This window comes from Capricornis sumatraensis, chromosome 17, assembly GCF_032405125.1.
Source record: "Capricornis sumatraensis isolate serow.1 chromosome 17, serow.2, whole genome shotgun sequence".
NCBI classification, from domain to species: Eukaryota; Metazoa; Chordata; class Mammalia; order Artiodactyla; family Bovidae; genus Capricornis; species Capricornis sumatraensis.
In genome coordinates, this window is record NC_091085.1 from 24,453,743 (window position 1) to 24,481,717 (window position 27,975).

The 27,975-nt window shown below is 36.5% G+C and overlaps 1 protein-coding gene across 1 annotated transcript; it reads right to left on the bottom strand.

The window, feature by feature from the left end:
* Positions 1-3,469: 3,469 nt before the first annotated feature.
* ELMOD2 (ELMO domain containing 2) lies at positions 3,470-27,647 on the bottom strand. Its single transcript, XM_068989779.1, has 8 exons — positions 27,506-27,647; positions 26,205-26,233; positions 21,049-21,146; positions 19,195-19,324; positions 16,627-16,760; positions 14,489-14,557; positions 13,523-13,656; positions 3,470-4,401 (listed from the first exon to the last, which is right to left on the bottom strand). The coding sequence occupies exons 1-8, from the start codon at positions 27,645-27,647 to the stop codon at positions 4,256-4,258; spliced, it is 882 nt and encodes a 293-aa protein (XP_068845880.1). The 3' UTR covers positions 3,470-4,255.
* Positions 27,648-27,975: the final 328 nt, after the last annotated feature.

Sequence of the window (27,975 nt, forward strand, 5' to 3'; positions counted from 1 at the left end):
ATAAACTATGTTTTTCTAGAAATTATTTCATCTAAGTTTCCTAATTTTGACATTACTCAATATATTCTTTTTAACATCTATAGGATCTCTAGTGATTTTTCATATTTCATTCTTGACAGTATTTATTACTTGCTTTCTTTTTATTGTTAATTTGTCTCACTAAAGTTTATCAGTATTGTTAGTCTTCTCAAACACTTTGTTGATCCTATTATATGCATGTTTTCTTTTCTATGCATCAAAGCTCTTGTCTTTGATATTTCCTTCTCTATTTTCTTCAGGTTTATTTGGTACTTCTTCATCAAACTCCTTGAGATGATTGCTTTGTCTTTAAAGCACTTTTTCCCTAATATATACATTTAAAGCTATAATTAGTACTAAGTTTAATAAGGGCTGCATTTGCTGTATCAAACCAGTTCCATATTTAGTTCAAGATAAGCTACACACACACACACACACACACACACACACACACACACAGAGGAATGCTTTGCAGCTTTAAAAAAAAGTATGGAAGTTATGCATGAACATACAAATAGATCCATGATCAACTGTGAAAACACATTGCAGGATAGTTTGATTTATTCCTAGCCTTTCTAAGAACAGGGGGTGGTGGTGACAGTAGTTTCATTTCTGGTGTCATAACCAATTGTTCTTATCCAATAACCTTTTAAATAGGTAATCAGTGGATGAGTTAAAATCATAAAAATAAAAAAAAACTTTCTGTATATTCTGATTTTACCCTACAGGAACATGATTAAAGGATTAAATGGAGAAAGTATTATTTCATGAACATAAATGACATAAATAAGGGACAAGGAAGATGGGAAGGGAGCAGAAGTATTAATAGAGAGGCTTATGACAATTTCAACATGTTTTTATTTGCTCACAACATTCCAACAAAACGACATTCCATTTCAACTATTGCTTTCACATAGGAAGTTAATTGCTTTACCCAAAGTAGACAGAAATCTATTTCTTTACATTGCCAACCAGCACTCTTTCCCCTAGGGAAAGCTACTGTTTAAATATTTTTTGAATACTTTAACAGAAACAGTCTTGCCCTATAATAGTAAGGTAGTATTTGGGTCTTACCTGCACTACATTTTAACATTTTTTCTTATCCAAAGCTGAAGCTAAGGAAAAAAAGGCTCACTCATGACTTTTCTCAGATTTTTTATCAACTTCAGGAATCTTCATTTAAAAATATCGGAGAGGTTCATAAATATGAAGTTGAACTTAAGCCTCCCCAGAAGTTGGGTGGACCATTTATCCTGAGAAAATAGCTGCTGGTCCCCAATCACTCATTCAAAAGGATAATAAACATTATTGCCCTTCAAGCCAAATGTCTTCTCTTTGTGCTAAGATAACATGTAATCTTTCCTGCTCTGGCAATGAACACTCCTCCTTCACATTCCTCTAATGTTTCTCCTTTTAGCAAATCTTTGACCAAGTTCTATTTCACTGAATGCAAAGGGGAAAAATAGAACATAAACAACTACGGACACTGGAATAAAAATGAAGAGTACATATATTTTCACATAGAAAAATACATACAAATCCAAGTAGCTCATTTTAGAAAAAAAAAATCAGGACAGGCATTTTTAAGAAAAAGATTCTGCTTTCTCAATTATAAATGGTGCCAGTAAGACACTGATTTTATATCTGACTATATCACCATATTTATAAAGAGGGGTGGGTCTAAGTTCACTGATATCCCCTGATTTCTCTCAATTCTTTAAAGATTGTCTTTCAGAATGTATTTAAACTGCAACTTGTAATTATATATTTAGACTACTTTTTGTCACTGATTCACTCTTCAGTCTGGCACACACAAAAATTCATTTCAACACTGATTAACTTTTTTGATGCTAAAGCAAACAATTTTCCTTCTACTTCAACTCTATCACTACTTTGGTATTTTATTACTATAGAAACAGGTAAGATTCTAAATATGGATTTTTAGACTACCTAGAATTCTAACATACATATGTTGAAAGCAAGGAAAAGAAGGATGGCAGACACAATTATCACTATCACATGAAAATCAGAAGGCTCATGTTACATTCTAATTTACAACTGGTGACATTTAGCTTGGCTTTCAAACTATCAAATCGTAGAATCTATTGGTGGCTTTCAACCAACTTACTACAGAATTGTTTGAAATGGTTACAGATCATCCTAAACAAAAACAGAGCAATATATTATCCAAACAAAGGTGGACTTAAATGATATATTATTGAACAGAATTTCAAATGACATTGAAAAAACATTACTATTAAAGAATTATTAAAAAGGTTCTTCTTCCCCCTAGGAGAAACTTAATACTTGAAAAGTTTCCCATTCTATACTTCAATCATTCTTTAAAAGCATACTGACAAAGGTTTATATCAGTTCAAGACCACATCTGTTAAAAGATTAAATATAAAGGCAAGTATTTTCTAAGTGAAAACTAAAAGACTAACAGTTGCTTTCCATGTAATGGTAAACACCCTGATAAATGAACTTCAATGGCTAATACCTGATTTTTATCTCACAGAACTCTGGCTGGATGATAAAGTATAGAAAACATTAAAAGAGATGAAGTCAAGGTACTCCTAGGATTGAGAAGTCTCCCACAGAAACCTGTTTAAAATTCCTATAATACAGAAAATCTAAACCACCATTATAGTAAAATTGAGCCCAATTGTAACATTTTATCTTGCTGAGAAAGGAAGAATTTCAATGCATGTACTTTTTTTTCTTTTGGCATGCACTGTTAATGTGTGTGCTATACAACACTGCATCTGTTATTTTCCAACTGAATATTTCATATACCACTCTTCTCTTTGGCAAATTTAAAGAGAGAAGTCTGTCAGTAGACATAAACAAATACTTGAAAGTTTCAGGTCTTGATATATCATATAAAAGCCAGTCCTTAAATGCTTGATATGTACCACTTTAAAGATGTATTAACTATCATCACATTTTAAATTATGTATTTAACAGGCTGCTTTCTGTAGGATTTAAGAAGGATTTGGTAACGAGATGGACCTATCTTTAAACTCTTTTAGTTTTGCTATGAGTACAAATGTCAAACACACAAAGAAGAAACTGTTCCTGTTAGGATCTCATCACTTTATAATCCTTGACAGCAGTCGCTGCTCTCCTGAGATTTTCAGAGAATAAAGCTATACAAAATGCACAGCCGTCATCCTCAGGCTACTTTAGAGTCCCACAGACTGTTACAGAAAACCCACAAGGTCACACATCATTATCTAGAAACGTGGTGGTGTCAAAGCAAAGAGAAGCGAGACTCAACAGTGAGTAAAATCAACCGACATCGCTTAACTGAGATCTTTAAAAGGCTTGGTTTTTCTCTTCTGAAATTCGAAGACAGCTTTATTGAAATAGCACCTGTTCTTTGAGTATAATCAAGATTTTCTTAGCAGAGCATCTCTTTTGATAAACGTACACTGACAGAGAGGCCTCATAAAAGCCCTCACACCAAGCACTAAAATTTCTTCTCTGTAGCTGATAAAAAAGCAAATTCTGAAAATGAGAAGATGTCTTTAAAGCTTTAGAATTACACTGTGATATTTCAAAGTGTGTTATTTAAAAACAAAAGAGCTAATCACTAATACTGCATTCTCTCCTTACCTATTACATGAAATAATCAGAGAAACCAAAAAGAAGCCCATAATTCTGTCTTCTCTGACAAAGAGCGTCTCTCTATATGCTCCTGTGGCTCCTATGAGACCATATTGTGACGTGTGATCAAGATGCAAAAAAGGAGAACCATGAAGAACTAGCCTGTTAATTAACTTACAAATAAAATAAGGCAAAGGAAGAAAAGACCATTTCCAGACTAAAAACCAAAAACTCTTAACAGAGCTTTGAAAAGATACCAACTTGATAGTTACAACACATAAAAATGAAAACTGACTTTTACACATTTTAATCAATCAATTTAACAAAAATTGATTTGTACCTGATTTGTACTTTTACACTGAATGGGCTGAGTCCCAAGCTCCAAACTGTGGCAGTTCATGTGACTCTACAGAGGGGATCTTTGGAAGATAAGGTACCTTTGGAGACAGTGTATTAACAAGTGTAAACATACACTGATTGTCCACTAGCTTTCTTAAATAGAATTTCTGAAATATTTTTGTAGGAAATTATATATAACGTGTGTAACTGATCAGATAATTTCTGTTACAACATATAAATTCTGTTGTGTGTGCAAAATGTGGTAGAAATAGAAGATACTACGGATGACTCATATTTTTAAAGTAAGTGATACATTACAATCCAGTAAGAGTCCTTTAATCTTTTCATGAAACTTCTCTCTGTACACGTTGAAATACATGATGCTTTCTGGCTTTTCCTCGAACCAAAACTTGTCAAATTCATACACAAGATAACCTGCAGTTAAAGAAAAAACACATAAATATAGTGCTCAATAACGAAATCACACCCAACCATCTCATTTTAAAAGTGTATAACCATTCTTTAAATTCCATATTAGGATTCAATAAGCAGAAACCATCTTTAAGAGAAACCTGAGGAACTTTATAAGAAATATTTTTGTATGTTCAAAATAAATATCAACTGCAATAAGATATTTAGAGTACATTTATTCTTTGTCTCAAAAAAATCAACAAAGTCTTCAAATTTAGATACTATCAAAAGATACCCTGAGAATAGGGAGTGAAGTTATCTCCAGAGACCCATGAAACAGAAAAATGAAAGTACAAGAAAATGTCAGGCATGGATACAGTACAAAAAAAGCTGTGTTTTCTGCTAGATTTATAAGTGAGTTACTTTTACTTTTTTCAAAGAACTATCAAGCACCTTCTCTTTTTGAAAAGAATACATGAGCACCAAATAGGCTTAATATTTTTGTTTTTTAATATCCTCATTACAATAGCCAAATTAACACTCAAAATGTTAAAAGTATTTAATGAAGATGAACATGTAAATAGACATATTTACAACAGCAAAATATGTGAATTTAAAACTGCTCCTAAACCCTATTTGGACTCAACCAGATGCATGTATTTAATTACTTAGCAAATGCTACTCTGGCCGTGGCCCTGCGCTCATTCCCTCACAGCGATCCTATGAGCCAGTGTTGTGCTGTTCCCATTTCTCTGCAGAGGAAACAGAGGTGCAGAGAAGGTAAACAACTTGCCCAAGCCACAGTGTGCTAGTGGCCTCTATTATTTTATAAATCAGACTTGGTTTCCACCAGCATCTCATCCCCCGCTTCTGAAAGGCTGTTCAGATAAATGGGGGAATATAGCCAGTGACTTTACATGAAAGAGTGGCTACACTATCACAAATTGCATAGTATGAAATGACTGTAAATTCCATTTTAAAACATTAGTCATAAAGCAAACAATAACAGACAAGAACCACAACACTTCAACAGTGAAATATCATTTCATAAGAAGGTCAACTGAAGAAAGATTTCAGATTAATCCCTGGATAACAGATTTTTGTCAACGGGGGTATGTGACAGAATCAAAGAATAAGGCTTCTTTGAGCAGAGAGACACCATCTGCTTCCTGTTCCCAAGAGACAAGCTGAGAATGGTGATCTTGTAATTATTTTTAACTAATATTTTACATCTTTCATTCAAAATTTATTCTGTGTATACATTAGCACAATAGTACATCTACTCATCCATATATAAATTGAGTCTGTGTTCTCCCGCACCCTACCCCCAATATCAAATAGGGATGTGCAATCAGAAACTTTGGAGATTGAATGCTCTTGGTAGCATTAAAAGTCAGACATCCAACCGAATTTTACAGAACACAGCTTGTTTTAGTATTTCTGGCTATCGGGTTTTAGCTACTTACCATACCTTTAAATTGCTTTTCCTTACCTATTCAAATGACTATATAGTCTAGAAGCAACTGCTCAAGGGTAAAACACTAGTAGTTTCTGTTTCAGAGTGAGGTGGTTATAACGTAAACTGGTGTCAGAAAGAGACTGACTCAAAAAACTGAGGCTGTAAGTTGACTTGATGAGACACAGGCAACGGCAAGAGATGGTACCAAAATTCTAGGAGCTGACAGGCCCATAGGTGGCATAGGACTCCTAAAGCCTGGCAGAAAGGGACAGAAAAGAGTTGTTTCTATAAAGCAACATACCCACTCTACTGTCCATTGACTCCAGGAGTTTAAAACACCAGACTTGACGGAAATGCCACACAACATTTCCAGACTTACAATTCCCCGTATGCTTCTACTGTCCCTAACCAAAGCTGCAGGGGCACTTGAGGTTTTCCCACAGGGATTAAAAATAGGAGAACCGCAGGAACAGGAATTAACTGGTATGAAAGATGTTACTGGGGTGATATAAATGTTCTAAAACCGGATTATGGTGACAGTTGCACAACTAAGTAAACTTACTAAAACACTCTGAACTGTACACTTAAAATAGGTGAATTTTCTGGTATATGAATTACACCTCAATAAAGCTATTAACGGTCATAACCTTTTTATTATACAAATTTAAGAGTTAACTTTTGGGAACCTCCAAAACAATGGTTGGTGACTTCACAGGATGACAGTGACTAGGTGCTTACATGTTACATATAGTGACAACAGAACTAAGAAGCTAATTACCACTTGCTGCTTCCAGTCTTGTGCATGGAAGATGCTAACAAAAAAATGGCAGAAGGGACAAGGAGAGTGGAGACAGACACAGATCACAGGGAAATAAACAATGTGAAAGCCAGTCTTTTTATATAGTTCTTTCTTTTAGATAGAAACTAGGACCTTGGAACTGACTTGTGCAAATGAATTGGGCTCAATCTCCCAACAAAGAAAGGTATGTGTGTTCAAAAGATAAGGTTTCAAACTATCTTCCAGTTAGAATACGCTTCTTCCAATAAGAGCAGAAAATTGGATTAAAGATTTACTGAGCATGGCCCCACCCACCAGAACAAGACTCAGTTTCCCCTTCAGTCAGTCTCTCCCATCAAGAAGCTTCCATAAGCCTCTTATCCTTATCCATCAGATGGCAGACAGAATGAAAACCACAATCACAGAAAACTAACCACACTGATCACATGGGCCACAGCCTTGTCTAGCTCAATGAGACTACGACCCATGTCCTCCAAGACAGACAGGTCACGGTGGAGAGTTCTGACAAAATGTGGTTCACTGGAAAACAGAATGGCAAACCACTTCAGTATTCTTGCCTTGAGAACCCCATCAGTTCAGTTCAGTTGCTCAGTCGTGTTTGACTCTTTGCGACCCTGTGAGCCACAGCACGCCAGACCTCCCTGTCCATCACCAACGCCCAGAGTTTACTCAATCTCATGTCCATCAAGTTGATGATGCCATCCAGCCATCTCATCCTCTGTCGTCCCCTTCTCCTGCCTTCAATCTTTCCCAACATCAGGATCTTTTCAAATGAGTCAGCACTTCACATCAGGTGGCCAAAGTATTGGAGTTTCAGCTTCAACATCAGTCCTTCCAATGACACCAGGACTGATCTCCTTTAGGATGGACTGGTTGAATCTCCCTGTAATCCAAGGGACTCTCAAGAGTCTTCTCCAACACCATAGTTCAAAAGCATCAATTCTTCGGTGCTCAGCTTTCTTTATAGTCCAACTCTCACCTCCATACATGACCACTGGAAAAATAATAGCCTTGGCTAGAAGGACCTTTGTTGGCAAAGTAATGTCTCTGCTTTTTAATAGGCTGTCTAGGGTGGTCATAATTTTCCTACCAAGCATCTTTTAATTTCATGGCTGCAGTCACCATCTGCAGTGATTTTGGAGCCCAAAAATATAAAGTCAGCCACTGTTTCCACTGTTTCCCCATCTATTTCCCATGAAGTGAGGGGACCAGATGCCAGGATCTTAGTTTTCTGAATGTTGAGTTTTAAGCCAACTTCTTCACTTTCCTCTTTCACTTTCATCAAGAGGCTCTTTAGTTCTTCATTTTCTGCCATAAGGGTGGTGTCATCTGCATATCTGAGGTTATTGATATTTCTCCAGGAAATCTTGATTCCAGCTTGTGCTTAATCCAGTCCAGCATTTCTCATGATGTACTCTGCATATAAGTTAAACAAGCAGGGTGACAATATACAGCCTTGACGTACTCCTTTCCTGATTTGGAACCAGTCTGTTGTTCCATGTCCAGTTCTAACTGTTACTTCCTGACCTGCATACAGTTTTCTCAAGAAGCAGGTCAGGTGGTCTGGTATTCCCATCTCTTTAAGAACTGTCCACAGTTTGTTTTGATCCACACAGTCAAAGGCTTTGGCATACTCAATAAAGTAGAAGTAGATGTTTTTCTGGAACTCTCTTGCTTTTTCGACGATCCAGCAGATGTTGGCAATTTGATCTCTGGCTCCTCTGCCTTTTCTAAATCCAGTTTGAACATTTGGAAGTTCATGGTTCACGTATTGCTGAAGCCTGGCTTGGAGAATTTTGAGCATTACTTTGCTAGCGTGTGAGATGAGTGCAATTGTGCAGTAGTTTCAGCATTCTTTGGCACTGCCTTTCTTTGGGATTGGAATGAAAACTGACCTTGCCCAGTCCTGTGGGCACTGCTGAGTTTTCCAAATTTGCTGGCATATTGAGTGCAGCGCTTTCACAGTATCATCTTTTAGGATTTGAAACAGCTCAACTGGAGTTCCATCACCTCCACTAGCTTTGTTCATAATGATGCTTCCTAAGGCCCACTTGACTTCACATTCCAGGATGTCTGGCTCTAGGTGAGTGATCACACCATCGTGATTATCTAGGTTGTGAAGATCTTCTTTGTACAGTTCTGTGTATTCTTGCTACCTCTTCTTAATATCTTCTGCTTCTCTTAGGTCCATACCATTTCTGTCCTTCATTGTGCCCATCTTTGCATGAAATGTTCCCTTTAACCCCATGAGAACCCCATGAACAGTATCAAAAGACAAAAATATAGGACACTGAAAGATGAACTCCCTAGGTTGGTAGGTGCCCAAAATGCTACTGGAGATTAATGGAGAAAAAACTCCAGAAAGAATGAAGAGATGGAGCCAAAGCAAAAACTACACCCAGTTGTGGATGTGACTGGTGAGGGAAGTAAAGTCTGATGCTGTAAAGAGCAATACTGCATAGGAACCTGGAATGTTAGGTCCGTGAATCAAGGCAAATTAGAAGTGGGAAACAGGTGATGGCAAGAGTGAACATAGACATTCTAGGAATCAGCGAACTAAAACAGACTGGAATGGGTGAATTTAACTCAGATGATTATTATATCTACTACTGTGGGCAGGAATCCCTCAGAAGAAATGGAGTAGCCATGCATAGTCCAAAATGCAGTACTTGGATGCAATCTAAAAAAACGACAGAATGATCTCTGTTTGTTTCCAGGGCAAACCATTCAATGTCACATTAGTCAAAGTCTACGCACCAACCACTAATGCTGAAGAAGCTGAAGTTGAATGGTTCTATGAAGACCTATAAGACCTTCTAGAACTAACACCCCAAAAAGATGTTCTTTTGCATTATAGGGGACTGGAATGCAAAAGTAGGACATCAAGAGACAGCTGGAGTAACAGGAAAATTTGGCCTTGGGAGTATAGAATGAAGCAGAGCAAAGGCTAACAGAGTTTTGCCAAGAGAATGCACTGGGCATAGCAAACACCCTCTTCCAACAACACAAGAGAAGACTCTACACATGGACATCACCAGATGGTCAATACTGAAATCAGACTGATTATATTCTTTGCACCCAAAGATGGAGAAGTTCTATACAGTCAGCAAAAATAAGACCGGAAGCTGACTGTGGCTCAGATCATGAACTCTTTATTGCCAGATTCAGACTTAAATTGAAGAAAGTACTGAAAACCACTAGACCATTCAGGTATGACCTAAATGAAATCCCTTATGATTATACAGTGGAAGTGACAAATAGATTCAAGGGATTAGATCTGACAGAGTGCCTGAAGAACTATGGACGGCGGTTCGTGACACTGTACAGGAGGCAGGGATCAAGACCATCCCCAAGAAAAACAAATGCAAAAAGGCAAAATGGTTGTGTGAGGAGGCCTTACAAATAGCTGTGAAAAGAAGAGAAGCAAAAGGTAAAGGAGAAAAGGAAAGATATTTGAATGCAGGGTTCCAAAGAATAGCAAGGAGAGATAAGAAAGCCTTCCTCAATGATCAGTGGAAAGAAATAGAAAGACTAGAGATCTTTCCCACTAGAATGGGAAAGACTAGAGATTGCTTAAGAAAATTAGAGATACCAAGGGAACATTTCATGCAAAGATGGGCACAATAAAGGACAGAAATGGTATGGACCTAAGAGAAGCAGAAGATATTAAGAAGAGGTGGTAAGAATACACAGAACTGTACAAAAAAGATCTTCATGACCAGATAACCCATGTGATCACTTACCTAGAGCCAGACATCCTGGAATGTGAAGTGAAGTGGGCCTTAGGAAGCATCATTATGAACAAAGCTAGTGGAGGTGATGGAACTCCAGTTAAGCTGTTTCAAATCCTAAAAGATGATACTGTGAAAGCGCTGCACTCAATATGCCAGCAAATTTGGAAAACTCAGCAGTGCCCACAGGACTGGGCAAGGTCAGTTTTCATTCCAATCCCAAAGAAAGGCAGTGCCAAAGAATGCTGAAACTACCGCACAATTGTACTCATCTCACATGCTAGCAAAGTAATGCTCAAAATTCTCCAAGCCAGGCTTCAGCAGTATGTGAACTGTGAACTTCCAAATGTTCAGGCTGGATTTAGAAAAGGCAGAGGAGCCAGAGATCAAATTGCCAACATCTTCTGGGTCATCGAAAAAGCAGGAGAGTTTCAGGAAAACATCTACTTCTGCTTTATTGAGTATGCCAAAGCCTTTGACTGTGTGGATCAAAACAAACTGTGGACAATTCTTAAAGAGATGGGAATACCAGACCATCTGACCTGCTTCTTGAGAAATCTGTATGCAGGTTAAGAAGCAATAGTTAGAACTAGACATGGAACAACAGACTGGTTCCAAATCAGGAAAGGAGTACATCAAAACTGTGTATTGTCACTTTGCTTGTTTAACTTATATGCAGAGTACATCATGAGAAATGCTGGACTGGATTAAGCACAAGCTGGAATCACGATTTCCTGGAGAAATATCAATAACCTCAGATACGCAGAAGACATGACATTTATGGCCGAAAGAGAAGAAGAACTAAAGAGCCTCTTGATGAAAGTGAAAGAGGAAAGTGAAAAAGTTGGCTTAAAAGTCAACATTCAGAAAACTAAGATCCTGGCATCTGGTCCCCTCACTTCGTGGCAAATAGATGTGGAAATAGTGACAGACTTTATTTTTGGGCTTCAAAATCACTGCAGATGGTGACCGCAGCCATGAAATTAGAAGATGTTTGCTCCTTGGAAGAAAAGCTATGACCACCCTAGACAGCATATTAAAAAGCAGAGACATTACTTTGCCAACGAAGGTCCTTCTAGTCAAAGCTATGGTTTTTTAAGTAGTCATGTATGGATGTGAGAGTTGGACTATAAAGAAAGTTGAGTACCGAAGAATTGATGCTTTTGAACTGAGGTGTTGGAGAAGACTCTTGAGAGTCCCTTGGACTGCAAGGAGTTCCAACCAGTCCATTCTAAACGAGATCAGTCCTGGGTGTTCATTGGAAGGACTGATGTTGAAGCTGAAACACCAGTACTTTCCCACCTGATGCGAAGAGCTGACTCATTAGAAAAGACCCTGATGCTGGGAAAGATTGAAGGCGGGAGGAGAAGGGGATGACAGAGGATAAGATGGTTGGATGGTATCACCAACTCAATGGACATGACTTTGAGTTAGCTCTGGGATTTGGTGATGGACAGGGAAGCCTGGCGTGCTGCAGTCCATGGGGTCACGACTGAGCAACTGAACTGAAGTGAATAAGAGCAGAACCTTAACTAAGACATTAAAGTCAATTCTGAGGGGGAAACTTTTGTGTAAAAGATGAGTATATGTGTGTCTTTATGTGCGTGTGTTTGCTTGAAATGTTTCAAGAAATTTGAAAAACATTAGCTTCACTGCCTCCTGGATGATTCACAGGTCTTATGGATCTGACTGATAAAAACAAAGCAACTGAGAAGGTCCTCTAACGACTTTGCCACCTCACATATTACTTTGGTGATCTTCCTAGTCAGGAGCCAAAGAAGATGCTGGTATTGAAAGCACCATAAGCAACACTATCCAAAGATGCTCCAGTTACCCCTCTATGGGGAAAAATATTGGACAGAGTTCATTTTGTCCTTCATTCCCACTTGTCACTCTAACACATTCATTTAAATATGGTAAAATGCTGGTGGGGCGGCTAGTTTTTTGGTTGTTTATTTCCCTATTTGTTTTTGTGTTCAACAAGCAGCATTATACAAGCACATATTCACAGAGAAGACAAATAATCTGGAGACAGCTGGCCAAGTCCCAGGAGTTTCAGCCCTTTGCACAAAGTCAATGAGAGATTTAGGAGAAGAAACCAAACAAGACTAGAGGAGGGAAAAACAGTTTTTCAGTAACAAGATGAAAGAAAATGACTAAATTTTCATTTTAAATAACTATACTTTCAACGTGGACATCTAGAAGAGGGCCGTGACTGAAAGACTAGGGAAAAGGCTATGACAGTAACCTAGTAACAAAGTAACGCTACAGTTACAATGGGACAGAAATAGGTGGAAAATCCAAGAGAAATTTAGGGAGGGGACAAACCTGGACATTAGGGATTAGTAAAGGCAGGGGAGGTTATGGCAATGGAGACCGGGATGACTCCGCTGAGAATGGATGAAGATGTTATGATATGGACCCTTAGTATCTAAGTAGTTTCCTATAACCTATATCCTATCTAAAGACACAGAAAGATCAAGAAAAAGGAGAGTCTGAAGCCAGGCTAAATCTGAATTCTTTGCTTCTGAGCAGTATCTTCAGAAGATGTATTTATTCACCTTAAACCTTCAAGATTCAAATATCATTAAAATAAAAGTTAAAGGAACAGTTACAACTGTTACATGACTGTTATATAACTGCTTTAGGAAGAGTTACTAGATAGCCCCAACCTAATACAAAAAAAACCTGGTCTTGAAATAAGGGGTGTGTGTGTGTGAAACATTCCTTTAAACTTTCTTACAAGAGTAACCAAATGATTTATCTGTCCTTGATTCAACAGCATTCATTAACCACTACATAAGAAGAAAAATTCATCTGTAGTTGACTGGAAAATGAATGTCTACAGAAAAACTGCATAAATACAAAATTTGCATACATGTCAAAAAACTGTCTCACTGAATTTTTTACATCAGCAAATAGATAAACTGAAGTACAAAATACTCTTAGAAACCCATATTCCATTATCTTGTTTTTCAAAGATACTAAACAGTAAAATGACAAATACACATTATATATTTGATCAAGGTAGTAATATTCTATATTACGTATTAAGTGTCTGTATACATACACACACTTTATATACATACACACACTTTACTAAGGATTTAAAATTTTTTTTAGAAACATCTGCTTTTAACTCATTTCAATACTCACAATAAAACTGGTGAAAGTGTTCCATTGTTGGTATACCAGGAACAAAGTTGTAGAGGTGAAACTTCAAAGCTTCACTCTTCAGTAAGCTATAAGCCATCTCTGTAAGATTGATTCCAACTATTGCATAAGAATACCTATGTCAGAAACATTACCAGTTATCCCAGCTAGCCAAATAGTTCATAAAGAAAATTTTAAACTATGCAAGGAATTAGTAAAATGTTACTCTGATTAATTTCTAACACAGTATTGATTTTAAAATAATTTCTACATATTAAGAAAGTAAACCAGAATTGATTAAACATTTTTGTTCTTTAGAGCCTACTGATTTTTTGGATCTAATCTAAAACATGAAAATAAAACTCTGGTCACATGAATATCTAAAACCAAAATCCTTTTTAAAAAATCCAAAAGAGTACTACATACACCCTTATTGATTTCTAAAATACACTGGGTAATCTGATAGTTTCTCCATTATCAGGGTATTTATTTTTATGATGTAATACTGTTATCAATATAATGCTTTTACAAAGATAGGTATCATTGAAATATAAAAATAAATAATGATAAAGCTAATAATTGCAAAGAATCGGACACAACTTAGCAACTGAACAACAAAGCTATAATGTCAATTTACATTTTACTTCACAAGTTTCAAAGTTATTTCTCATTTTCCTATTCCTATTTCAAACCTATTTCCCATTCTCATTTTCAAATCTTCCTCAGAAAAATTTTAAAAGGTCCTTATTTCCATTTTATAGATAAACTATATCTTGTGATAAAAATAACTGAAATACATACAAAATTGGTTTATGATCACATATATTAAAATAATGTCATGCAATATTATTTATAACATTCTTATTAACTAAAATAATCTAGAAAAATACCCTGAAATACTTTCAAATTCAGATCTTCTAATTAACTTAAATTCAAGAGTTTACAGTTTCTTTAATATATCCAGCTTACCCTAATTTTGGATGATTTGAACGGGAAAGAATCTGATGAGCTTCACTGGTGTAATTTTCACTGAAATATCTGAAAAAGTTTAAGAAAAGTAACAAAATTAACATGCCATTCAAACTGAAGATACCCAGAAGCAATTTTAAAAGCTACTGTCAAAATGACAGTCCTATTGCCAAAAGTACCCCAATCTCCATCTCAAATCCTTTAGTGACTCTGAGATGCTTCTCAATCAAAACTTAATTCTGAGCCATCAGGCCTATCTAGTATAGGATATGGGTCCTTCGCTAGATTTTGAAGTATTTTGACAAAAAAATGATCCAACAAGAGATTTTTAAAATCTATCTTAAGGAAAATTTAGAGTTCTGTCTGTTCCACATTTCTTATAAAATAGTCGCTGTCCACCTCTTGGGACACTCCCTTTCACCTGAGTTCATTCCTTCTGTTGTGACTTGAGTCTGTACTGCTTAATGCCATTGTCAATGCAATCAGAAGAAAGTTAATAGCCTTCCTTTTGCTTAAAAACCAAACAAAAACAAAACCCTCCTTGATGAGTGGTATAACCAAAATACCGGCCATAAAACAGAAGTATTAGCAGGTACAGAAGAGAAATATATAAAGGCCCATACATCCTGTTGGTGTATACCAATGCATCCTCTTTTGAGTTCTTATAGACCAAATCTTATAGAGAAGTCAGAGCTAATTTTATATTTTCAACCATTTCTAGTACATCAATGGCCATCAAACAATATATCTGGATCTCAGCCATTTTTCAAATTAGTATCTACTAGCTCTAAATAGAGTAAAAATATCTGCAAATTATTTAAAGGTCTATCAGAATCCCTTACCACAGAACTGAATCAACTCTTATTAAATTATTTAAGTTTTAAGCTAAATTATCTTCTGACAAGTGCTGAAAATCTTGATTTCTGAGGAAATGAGCCAAAAGCAAGGTTACTCAGCAACAGTTAAGAAAGGAAACTTCAGAAGAATGTATATCTAACTGAACTCCAATTATCTGTGTAGTTTACAAGTACCAAGAAAAAAAGATGGACTTTAAAGGCTAAAAACAAAAGATCTACGTGTTCTGAACAATAATAAATTTTAAAATATTTTAGAGTTTTCCCAAGTGAAAACAAACTGCATTTATTCTACTTAAATTCAAGTTTCTGTTTATCAAAGTGAAAAATTGACAATCTCATTTTTTGTAATTATTATTATCATTATTTTTCAGACTTTTGTGCTTTAGTTTTGAAAAGCAGACATAAGGAACTTTCCTACTCATAAATTTAGGTATTACAGAAAATTAAATACTTTTGTTACTGGAAAAAAACCTGTAAATATCAAAGCCCTACTGTAACTTCTATTTTCCTCCCAAATAGCCTTCTCCATATTGATCTAGACATTTTTTCTCAATATTAACATAAATTAGCTCAGTTTGGGGATTAATTCTTTCACAGTAACAATTATATGAACTTTGTTATGGTTAGGGTTCCCACCCTAGGCATTTTATAAGCCTATAAATCACTACTCAAGGACAGGCCCAAACACTAGAATATCTCTATGTGCACATTCATATCTATATTAATCTTCCAGGTTAATTTCTAAAATGAGTTGGTTATCAATTCTGATTTTAGTTACATATTTTGAGATTTCACATATATGCCCAAGCATTAATATTAAAAAAGAAAAACAAGAGAGAATTCATATAGGCTGTGAAAGGTCAAGGATTTAGATCACTTGTCACAGATGGTGAAGAATAAGTGTGAAGAGACTTTATTTTCATCTTGTGTGCTTGTATTTCCTAAAATGGAATCAGAGAGCCAAGAAGGAAGAGGCAAAAAGATAAAAACAGTAGGAAAAGAGTACATACAATTCCTTAAATGGTATCAGAAAGGTAGGAAGAGAAAGAGGAAAAGTTGGTAAGTAAAGAAATCACACACACACACACACACACACAGACAAAGCATATGGCCAACATCTTCAAATTTTTGCCAGCATATTAGTAAATACTAATAGCACAGCAGCTACTAAAATTCAGAGATAATATCAAACAACCAAATTAATTCTTACTAAAACTTAACAAGATTGGAGATTACACGGAATTTCATTTAGAGAAGAAAAGAAAGTTTATTTTCACTTACACAAGATTGATTAATCCAAGTATGCCCATGCCTCTGAAGTCTGTTTTGGGATCATCACCCTGGAAACCAATGTCAGCCCACTGCTTGGAGATTCTAGCCTTCAACTTTTTCGTGGGCATTAGAAGATTCCAAAGCTGTATAAACATGCTTCCATATTACAAACAATAGTGATCCTCTTAATTACCAAGACATTTTCCTTCTCGCAGGTGACATACTGGTAAGCTGAATGCTTTCAATTAAACTACTTTTGTAGACAAATCACAGGCTCAACAAAGACTTTAGAGAACGTTTCAGTTATCCTAGAAAATGTAGCACACTTATTCCAATGTAAAAGATTGATATAAAGAACGACAGATTTTGAAAAGGTAACAAATACACAGAAATCTGAAACAATAAGATGGCTTTACTTACTCAGAAATACATATACACTGGACTTGGTAAACTGCTTCCTTAAGGAACACAGTCCTAGACACTTGGCCCTTGCCTCAAACACTATATTCTTAAGTAGGCTTTATTCTAATGGCGGGTGATTGGTCCCTAGTCAGAAAGAATACAAGTCTGGGATAGGGAGGGGATCATGGAGAAATAATACCAATAACATTAAAACCTATATGATCATTATTTTTACAAATTTTCATAGTTTTAAAAGAAAAAAAGTATGACTTGTCTGTAAGTAAATATATTCCTCAAGACTGAGGATTTAAGAACAGCTATCAACTATTGGATAGCAACAAACTAATCAATGCAAACTAAAGTTTAAATAAAAAAATCAGTCATTTTCCAAATCCAACACCACAAGTCATCAAACAAAACAGACTTACAAAAGTTGATAAGAAAGTTTGTGAAAACTTGCAAAACAGAAATACTTGCATTTTTTTTTCCATTTCACTATCATTTCAGGCATTGTTGATAAAGGACTCCTAATGAAAGGAGTATCCTGTTACCTAGAATGAAATGTGAAGACTTTGTGACCTTACTGTAAGACAGGGTCAGGACTCTGGCCCTGAAGCTAAGACAGTCATCAGACTGGGTTTTCTCTGGTCTCTCCTCTTATCACTAACATATGCACCTGCTCACCTTAGCATCTCTCCATGAGCTCAGCAAGCATCTGATTAAGCCAAGAGTGAGGCCCACAACGATGTGGTGAGAGACAAGGTAAGACCACTAGTATTCTACATTTACTCTGGGTAAATATAAAATTTCTGGGTTTCACTCCTGGGGATTGTGCTTTCATAGGCCAACGTGGAACTGTGGATTCTAAATGTTAAAACACTGGTTAACTTTAGTGAAGGTGGCCCTTAGACTGCACTTAAAGAGGCATGGATCTCCTCAGCCCCTGACCCTGCTGAGGAGAGGGTGTGAGGCTGGGTGATTCACTGCCAGCCACTGGCTCTTCACCTTTCAGTAAGTTTCATGATGAATCACAAAGATGAAAATTCCCCTGACTAAAATGCAAGAACTTGGGTCTTACGCCTCTAAAGAGAAGATATGGTGTAGAGAGGGTCTGAAGTTATGGGAATAATGATGATGAGAAGGTTATAAAGAGCAGTCTAGCCTCAGTGAGTGCCAGGCACTAACTATACTAACACCTGAAACATAAAAACTCAACCCGCAGCAAAAGTCTTTTGAGTAGTTTTATTATCCTCTTTGCCAAAATCAAGTTTTATTTTTAAAGTTTGGTGAAGTGCATATTTATACTCTTTCTGAAAACAAGGAAAAAGAGCTATTGTTTTTAAACTTGTCTCTTACTTAGATACTCTCTTACTGGAATGATGTTTCTTTCCACAGCACTTTTAGTTTATAACTAAACACCAGGTGCTCTGTGCTGTCTTCCCTAACTTTAAACATTAAAAAATACAATTAGAATACATGCAGTGGATGGGCAGGTGACTCATTTTTGCTTCAGAACTGATCATTCTAAGACCTTCCTGAAGCAAATGACTTCATCTTCTCTAGGCCCCAGAACTAAACTCATCCCTCAAACAAAAGTACTAAAGTAGATGATTTGGAAAGCTTGCTCCAGGTCTAATCTCTCATTCTGGCACCGCACCGGCCTTATATACTTCTACCAGAAATAAAAAATAGGAAGGTTCTAAGTAAATTTCTTTACTCCCTTAATTTTTAAATCTACTGCGGCAATATTCAGCATGTTTCATAAATCCCCAAAGATCTGACATAATGATCTGAAAAGGGACCTCCATGTTCACAGTTTGAGAGGAAGCTGAAAAAATGCCTAATTTATATGAGAAATTCTATAAAACGTAGGGGGGGAAAAAAGTCTGAAGCTTGTGGACTCATACTTCTCAGTTGAAAAGATCTCCCTTTTTAAGTTTATGATTTATTTCAGAATTTAAAAAACATTAAAATAAAATTTGAATATCTTATTGCTTCTTATCAGAAAATTACAAAAATAGTTAATGAAAAATCTTTCACCAGCATGATTACATTTTCTAAGAGGCAAAGAAATCAGATACCTGTGTAAGCCTCTAGACGTTGCACACAGGCCTTACTATCTTAAGCCTGATTTATTTTCCAGTGTCACTCCAAAACAGAATGCCAAAAACTTACCTTGATAAGCAGCTTTTCATGTTGCAGGTTATCAGAATCATACGGCTTTTTTCTCACACTTTCTACATCCAAATAGAGCTGTTTGTAACCGGATATCTGTAGTAAGCATGCCTTCATGCAGATTTTAAAACTGAAAATGACAAAAATTATCATTTTTAAAAAACATTCCTTCCTACCACAATAAAGTAACACCTTCCATAGCCTGTGGTTCATATGTCTATTTAGAAAGCAATTTTTAGTTTTCAGCTGCATACAATAAGCATCAAGAGCCTCTGAAAACACAAAACATACAAAGTATCACGTAGGATAAGATAGAACAAGGCCTACAGAGAGAGCAAGATGCATAGGAAAAGCAAACTCTGCAAACTGTAAAGTGTGCAAATCCTTCATTTGTTCACTTCTTTTCACATTTCCTCTGTACAATCTCACACATTTCCCAATTTTTATTGCTCAATATTAACAGCAGACCTGGTTTCCCAAGGATGAAACAACACACATCGGCACGACAGGTTCTCCCAGTTCTCCAAACACAACAGCTTATCTTCCCTGAAGAAGCATGCTCCTTCTCAACTCAGTCTCTCAATCTATCCATGGAATCACTAAGCTAGTTCCCCAAGCTAGAATGCTCTGAGTTCTGACACTCCTCTCCATCAAAAACACATCAAAAGGTCCCCAAGACCTTCTCCTTTCTGGCTCTGAAATGTCCTTTAAAGCCCCCATCATATATCTGTTTAACCTGGTATAGTTATGGCTTCATCATCTCTTGTCCAAATGACTCAGTTTCTTGTTTTGTCTTTATCCCTTCTACCAGCCTTCTATATCCTCAAACTTACCCTTCATCTTCCTAAAATACATATCTGATCATGAAGCTTGTTCGCTTAAAAAAAACAAAAACAAAAACAGAGAACAAATCCAAGTTTTTCAGTGTGGCGCGTGAGCCTTCTTGCAGCGTGTCTCTGACCTCACACCCACTCGCTTCTCCAGCCTCTGCTCTGTGTCTATCCAACGCTCTGGCCGCAAAGGGCTCCCTCTTATTGCCAGATCCTCAAGGGCTCTGTGCCTTGTAGCCTCCTTCTCTGCATGCAATGTCCTCCCCGACCCACTCAATGAGGTTCAGCTCAAACGTTCCCCCTTCCGTGGAATTACCAGCACAGTTCCTGTACCTTTCCCTGTTTCCTCAATATCCATATAGAAAATACCAAATGAAGAAAAAATTGCTAAATATTTACTACCTCAATAAACTAGTGTTGAGAACACAAAACTGGAATAAGTCAAGTCCTTCTCTTATGGAACTCAGAGTTCATCTGGGGAGGAGAAAGAGCAAATCAGTGACTACATGACAGTGGGTTAACTGTGTAATAGAGGACCTTCCTGGGGGAGGGTGGAGGAACTGCATTTTGAAAGACAAAGAAGGACACAGGTGCTGAAGTTACATTTAACTTTGGGAAAGTAATGGTAAGCCATTTTAGAGAAGGCAGATGATAAATTGGCAATAGCACTGGACTGGGACCCAGTGAGTGAGTGAGTGATGTCGCTCAGTCGTGTCCAACTTTTTGCGACCCCATGGATTGTAGCTTACCAGTCTCCTCTGTCCATGGGATTTTCCAGGCAAGAGTACTGGAGTGGGTTGCCATTTCCTCCTCCAGGGGATCTTCCCGACCCAGGGATCAAACCCAGGTCTCCCACATTGAAGCAGACACTTTACCGTCTAAGCCACCAGGGAAGTCCTGGGACCCAGAGATACTTGGACGATTTTCACAAACCTTTCACCTCTAATGTTTCATAACTTTCTGTGATCTTTAACCCCACAGGATGTAAGCACATGATAAATGAGAATACTGTAAAAACACACACCTGGCATCCTTCTCAGGGTTAATATTCTTTTCCTTCATTATATCTTCTACACATCTGTCCACTTCACTCTGAACAACAAGTGTAGCTTTCTGTAAAACCTATTTGTGTGAAAGAAAGCTGTATGAGAAAAATCTTATAGCTGGGGAAAAAAAGGAATATTTTCAAAAGGGCAAATGTGCTGTCTTTTTATTACTGAGTTCTAAAAAGTTCTTTACTGGATATAAGTCCTTAATCAAATATATGTGCTGTTTTTCTGTGGCTTGCCAATTCATTTCTTAAAGGCGTTTTTGATACCGTTTTTATTGTGATGAAGTATAATTTTTCGATTTTTTTCTTAAATGGTAATGCTATGTCTTCTCTAAAAGAAACTTCTGCTTAACCCATGGTAGAAGATGTATATTCTCCTATGGTTTCTTTGGGAAGGCTTAACATTTTAAATATAGGTCTAAAGTCCATACCTAATTAATTTTCACAGGAAGAGAGTGATAGGAGCCGCCCCACCTCCCATCCTCCCAATTTGGTTCAAGGTGTCCCTGCACGTTACTGGTTTTCCAATACTTTGCTGATCTCACTGAATTGCTTTAGTATTCTTTTTAAAAATTACATATGGCCTATTTCTGTTCTCTCACCTGTTATATTTATCTCTTTGCCTAGAAAGTCTTGGAAGTCAGACAGTATATGTCTTTTAACTTTGTTCTTTGAGAAGACTATTTGGGCTATACTAGGTCCCATAAAAATCTGTATCAGCTTTAAATGAGCTTGCCACTCCCTTCAAAAATAACTTGATGGGATTTTGACTGGAATTGCACTGAATCCACAAGTCAGTTTGGGGACTGGCATCATAACAATATTGACTCTTCTAATCGATGAATACAGTATATCTTTCCATTTTAAGTTTTCTCAGGAAAAGGAGTTGTAATGTGGAAGTCTTACACAGCTTTCATTAAATTTATCCCTGAGTATATGCTACTGTAAGTGGAATTATTCTCTTTTTTGTTTCTAAGAAGTTTATCTTAACATATAGAAACATACTATGTCCTATGACATTGCTAAATTCATTTACTAATAATGCTAGTAATTTTTAGATTTCTTAGGATTTTCTATACTCATAAACTATGCCATCTGTTAATAAAGACAGTTTATTTCTTTTCACTCATTATGTCTTAGATTTATTTTCTTTGCCTTACTACACTGCTTAGGTCTTCCAGCACAATGCTGGATAAAAGGAGAGTAAACATCCTCATTTTTTCCCAACTGAGCATGCAAAGCATTCAGTATTTCAGTGTTGTATATCATGCCAGCCTTTAATATGATGATGAAGTTCCTTTTATTCCTAGTTAGTTGACTGTTTTTGACCATGAATGGGTATTAAGTTCTGTCACAACAGTTTTTTAAATATCTACTGAAATGACCATATTTTTCTGATTTACTTTGTTAATGTAGCAAGTTACATTCACTGACTTTGAAAACATTATTTTTATATATTACTGCTTCCATATTAACATCTCTAGTCTTAAAACAATCATGTGGATATTAATACCTTCCTTTTACAATGAGTAACTTGCACAAAGTCAAAGAAAGTGACAGAATCTGAACTTAGACTTTTTTCATAGATATAAAAAAGTAGAGCAAGTTAATGGAAATATCACAAAATCAGAAATCAATTTTACTCTACAAAGTATGGATAAACAAAGTATACAAATGAGATACAAAACACACCATAAATTGTATGTCTAAACTGATGGGACTTTGCCCATTAGCTTATTGACAAGTTTACACTAGATTTAAAACTTTAAGAAAACAAAGCTCCTGTAATTTAATTCAGTATTTAACCACCCACTTGTTGACCATTTCTTTTCAGTATGCTCTTGAAAACACAATGAGCAATTTTCAAATAATAAAATCTTAAGAATACAATTTTAATGTGTAGTTCTCTAGTGAACTTTAGTAGCCAGTAAAGGAGATAAAGATAACGAACATTTTATTTTCTTTAAACTTGCAACTACTACCTTAAAGCTTCCAGACATTTCACCTCAGCCCACCTTACCTCTTACATCTCCAGATGCCTGTTTATAATTACATTAGATTTTGTTCTTTACTTCCTGTTTCGTATCCCAAAGACCCTGATGGAATGTTGACCATACAGCAATCACACAAATCTTTGCTCAAGGATTTGACCAAGGCTCTAGAATTCTTAAAAAGTAACGTCTTACATACAGTCTCACTTAATTCGGGCATAATTTTACAACACATGAAATCCCACTAGCAAATTCCATGACTCAAAATATTAAAATCAATTTTAGTAATAATAGTTACACAGACAGATCTGTGAGAGTTCCCCGTTCCAGAATCTCTCCAGATGTTCATCCACAATTTATGATGCTGTTACTTCATAAAACAGTGTTCCAAGTTATTTAAGGAACTATATGGGTGGATAGGTACAAACACATTTTTAGAATCAGCCATTTGGTAACACTCTAGATCCCTACAGTCTCATTAAAGAAGGAGAGAAAGAGATTCTGAACAAAATAAGATTCTGTAAGATTCTGAACAAAAAGGTAGGACTCTGCACTGCTCCCCACCACAATATTCATTCATGTATGAATTATACTGACCATTTATAAATAAAAGACTATATCAGTAAAGCACCTATTTTATAGGTCACTCTGCAACATTAAACAGTGTCCATTTTCTCTCTGGCATGAATCAGGAACTCATATCAGTATCATTAGACACTAGCAGCAAGTCAACATTGCTTGACCCTAAACTCTAGATCCACATTGTACATCACAACCAAATACAAACATATATGAATATCTAAAAAAGTTATAGATGGATAGTGACAGTGAAGTAGCTCAGTCGTGTCTGACTCTGCGACCCCATGGACTATAACACGCCAGGCTTCCCTGTCCATCACCAACTCCTGAAGCTTACTCAAACTCATTTCCATCGAGTCGGTGATGGCATCCAACCATCTCATCCTGTCATCCTCTTCTCCTCCCACCTTCAATCTTTCCCAGCATCAGGATCTTTTCAAATGAGTCAGTTCTTTACATCAGGTGGCCAAAGTATTGGAGCTTCAGCTTCAGCACCAGTCCTTCCAATGAATATTCAGGACTGATTTCCTTTAGGATTGACTGGTCGGATCTCCTTGCAGTCCAAGGGACTCTCAAGAGTCTTCTCCAACACCAAAGTTCAAAAGCATCAATTCTTTGGTGCTCAGCTTTCTTTATAGTCCAACTCTAACATCCATACATGACTACTGGAAAAACTATAGCTTTGACTAGAAAGACCTTTGTTGGCAAAGTAATGTCTCTGCTTTCTAATATGCTATCTAGGTTGGTCATAGCTTTTCTTCCAAGGAGCAAGCATCTTTTAATTTCATGGCTGTAATCACCATCTGCAGTGATTTTGGAGCTCAAAAAAGTAGTCTCTCACTGTTTCCCCATCTATTTGCCATGAAGTGATGGAACCAGATGCCATGACCTTAGTTTTCTGAATGCTGAGTTTTAAGCCAATTTTTTCACTCTCCTCTTTCACTTTCATCAAGAGGCTATTTAATTCTTCTTTACTTTCAGCCATAAGATGATATCATCTGCATATCTGAGGTTACTGGTATTTCTCCAGGCAATCTTGATTCCAGCTTGTGCTTCCTCCAGCCCGGCATTTCGCATGATGTACTCTGCACATAAGTTAAATAAGCAGAGTGACAATATACAGTCTTGACGTACTCCTTTCCCGATTTGGAACCAGTCTATTGTTCCATGTCCAGTTCTAACTGTTGCTTCTTGACCTGCATATAGATTTCTCAGGAGGCAGGTCAGGTGGTCTCTTATTCCCATCTCTTTAAGAATTTTCCAGTTTGTTGTGATCTACTATGTTATTCAAACAAGAGTCTAGGTGACCCACACTCTACCTCTGCCACACCAACAAATCTATATTCAGAGGGAAAAACTGAACAACTATAGAGAAATACAGCATGTGTTAGACTGAATAATCAGCCCCTATTTTTCATTCCCATGTAACTGAATTATATACCCACATGTCTAACATGGGTTTATGGTAAGCAGAATGTGTTTCTCCATCCCTTGACTTGGGCTTGGCCACGTAACTTATTCTAGGCATGTTAATGACACAGGACACAAGAAAACTTAAAATATGTTTGTGTGGTTGGAGCTCCAACAATTCACTATGAATCAATCTGGATTCTTTTCAATCTGGATCCCAGAATGAGATAACTGGAACAGACCTGAACTTGGTACCAGCTTGAGGAAGAGCCTGTCCAGTCGGCCCACAGATATATGAGCAAGAAATAACTAACTTTGGTATATGTCACTGAGATTTTATAAGTCTGTTACACAGAAGACTCTTAAAAGAGTTCCTCGGAATACAAGGAGATCAAGGCAGTCAATCCTAAGGGAAATCAACCCTGAATATTCATTGGAAGGACTGATGCTGAAGCTTGAATACTTTGGCCACCTGATGTGAAGAGCCAACTCACTGGAAAAGACTCTGATGCTGGGAAAGAATGAAGACAAAATGAGAAGTGGGTGGCAGAGGATGATGGTTGGATAGCATCATTGACTCGATGAACATGAATTTGAGCAAACTGTGGAGATAGTGGAGGACTGAGGAGCCTGGTGTGCTACAGTCCATGAGGTGACAAAGAGTTGGACACAATTTAGCAACTAAACAACAACAATACAGCAGTAGCTGACTAATCAACAGCAAGAGTAATAAAACGTGATTTATTTTGGACTAAAAGGTTTTCTATTGAAAACCCAAGTAACTATCCAAACCTATCCTAAGGACACAATCTATGAGAAGGCTTTCCCCCTAAACACTTTGCTTTCCCACAGGTTATCAAGTTTTGAGGTAAAATAAACAAGCAAAACCTCAGAACAGAACAAATTATTCTAATACTTCTTTGTGCAAGTATTGTACGCTTCCCCCCTCCTCACACACACACAAAGAGAAAAAAGTGTTTTAAAAAATAGACTACTTCTTAAGTGGGAAAACTTCACACAATACTCTTTACAGCAAAGACTCTTCTAGTAGTACACTAAAAATAATTAACTCTAAAACTGAGACATTCTTTTAAAGAAAAAGTATCTCCATGTTAATTTTCTAGTATTATTACCTTGATATGATCCTACCTTATTCTTGGAGTATGTCAAGGAATTTTCTGAAAAGAAGCAGAAGAATATTATTACTTAAATACTGTTTGTGAATTACTCTATAAACAAATATTATAAATACCGAGAAAATAACAAATTATTTTAATAGCTCTAAATGATACAATAATTTTTACATGTTTTCCTTATCAAGAGGTACTTTGCTCTCCTCAGAGAAGTCAAAAGGGCAACTCTTAAGATCAAGCAAGAATTTAAGTCAGTCAGAAAGCTGTGAAAAATCTTAGGAAGTAATTAAACTTCAGTCATCTAGATGCCCTGAGGTTCCCTCCCTGACCGTCTGCCATTCTTGGTCTTGGCTACCAACACCCACCCTTCAAATCTAACAGGGGTGGATTTCTTAGTTGAAGTGCACTTGTTCAACATAAAAGAGGTTTTGGTTAAGTCATGATTTTCCCATTTAACACCTCGAACATGAAGTGCAGTCCATCCCTGGTCTGCCTTACTCTGGTCAAAGAGAAATGACCTCAGTCACACTTCTCACTCATCTGTGTTCTAATTTAAAGTAATATTTTCAATTTAGCATGGAAAGCTGATCAATTTTAGAAGGTTCTAGACCAGCACAGTTCAACAGAAATATAATGCAAGCCCAAATGTGAATCATGTATGTTCACATTTAACATTTACATCTTAGCATTTTCTAGTAGCCATATAAGAGTAACAGAAACTGACAAAAGTAACATTAATATATTTTAACCCAATGATCCAAAATATTATCACTTCAACATACAGTGAATATAAACAATTATTAGTGAGACACCTTTACATTCTTTGTTCACATAGTCTTTGAAATCCAGCATAATTTTATACCTCTGCACATCTCAATTCAAACCAGTCACATTTCAAGTGTTCAACAGCCACATGTGGCTATTGGCTACACAGTATGACAGAGCAGATTTCCAGTCTAATGACCTTTCTTAGGGATTACCAGATTGTTCTTTCATGAACTGCACTGAGAGATTAAGACTGAAGGATGCTGAATGTAAAAACGGATCTCCTTTACTCAAGTGAAAATTACCAAGGGGTGATAGTAGCAGAGAGATTTTTTTTCTAGAAAGAAGGTTGCAAGCATAATCTAAGATACAACTGATGAATTAAACAATTGTTTCTTTTTCCATAAAATCAGTTTTAGAGTTAGAAGGATTCAAAGATCATGAAATAGATTAAGTGATTTGATCATGATACGCAAGAGCATCTGTCACTATCAGTACTGAGAAAAACAGAACCTTATTCGTTCCTAATCATTCTTTTTTGAAAACCATTACCTATCCTGTGCGTCCTTTGTGCACCTACATAGGTGTCAAAAATTCGCTGCAATTCACATTTTCCAGTCATCTGTCGTAAGAGCCATTTCATCCAAAATCGAAAAAAGTGCCCATAGAAGAACTCCCACAAAGCAATAAACATTTTTTTTCCCTGCAAAAAGAAATAGGACAGGTTTAATGACCCTAAATTCGATTTTTTAAAAGGGAAAAATCAGTTTATCCAACTCATTGAATCCCAAATTATATTGTTAATCCATCATGTCTGTTTTGTAGTAGTGTTAGGCATCTAAGAAAACAATGACAGGTGTAATATACGCCATTTATACTAATTAAATGATGCTGGTAAAACGGTCTATATACCTCTTTTAAACAACTAACTGTAAAAATCAAACTATTTACTTAGATTCAAGCTCTCGGTTCACTATTTAATTTCTTAGAGAATAGGGATCAACAGCCCAAGAACGAAAGAA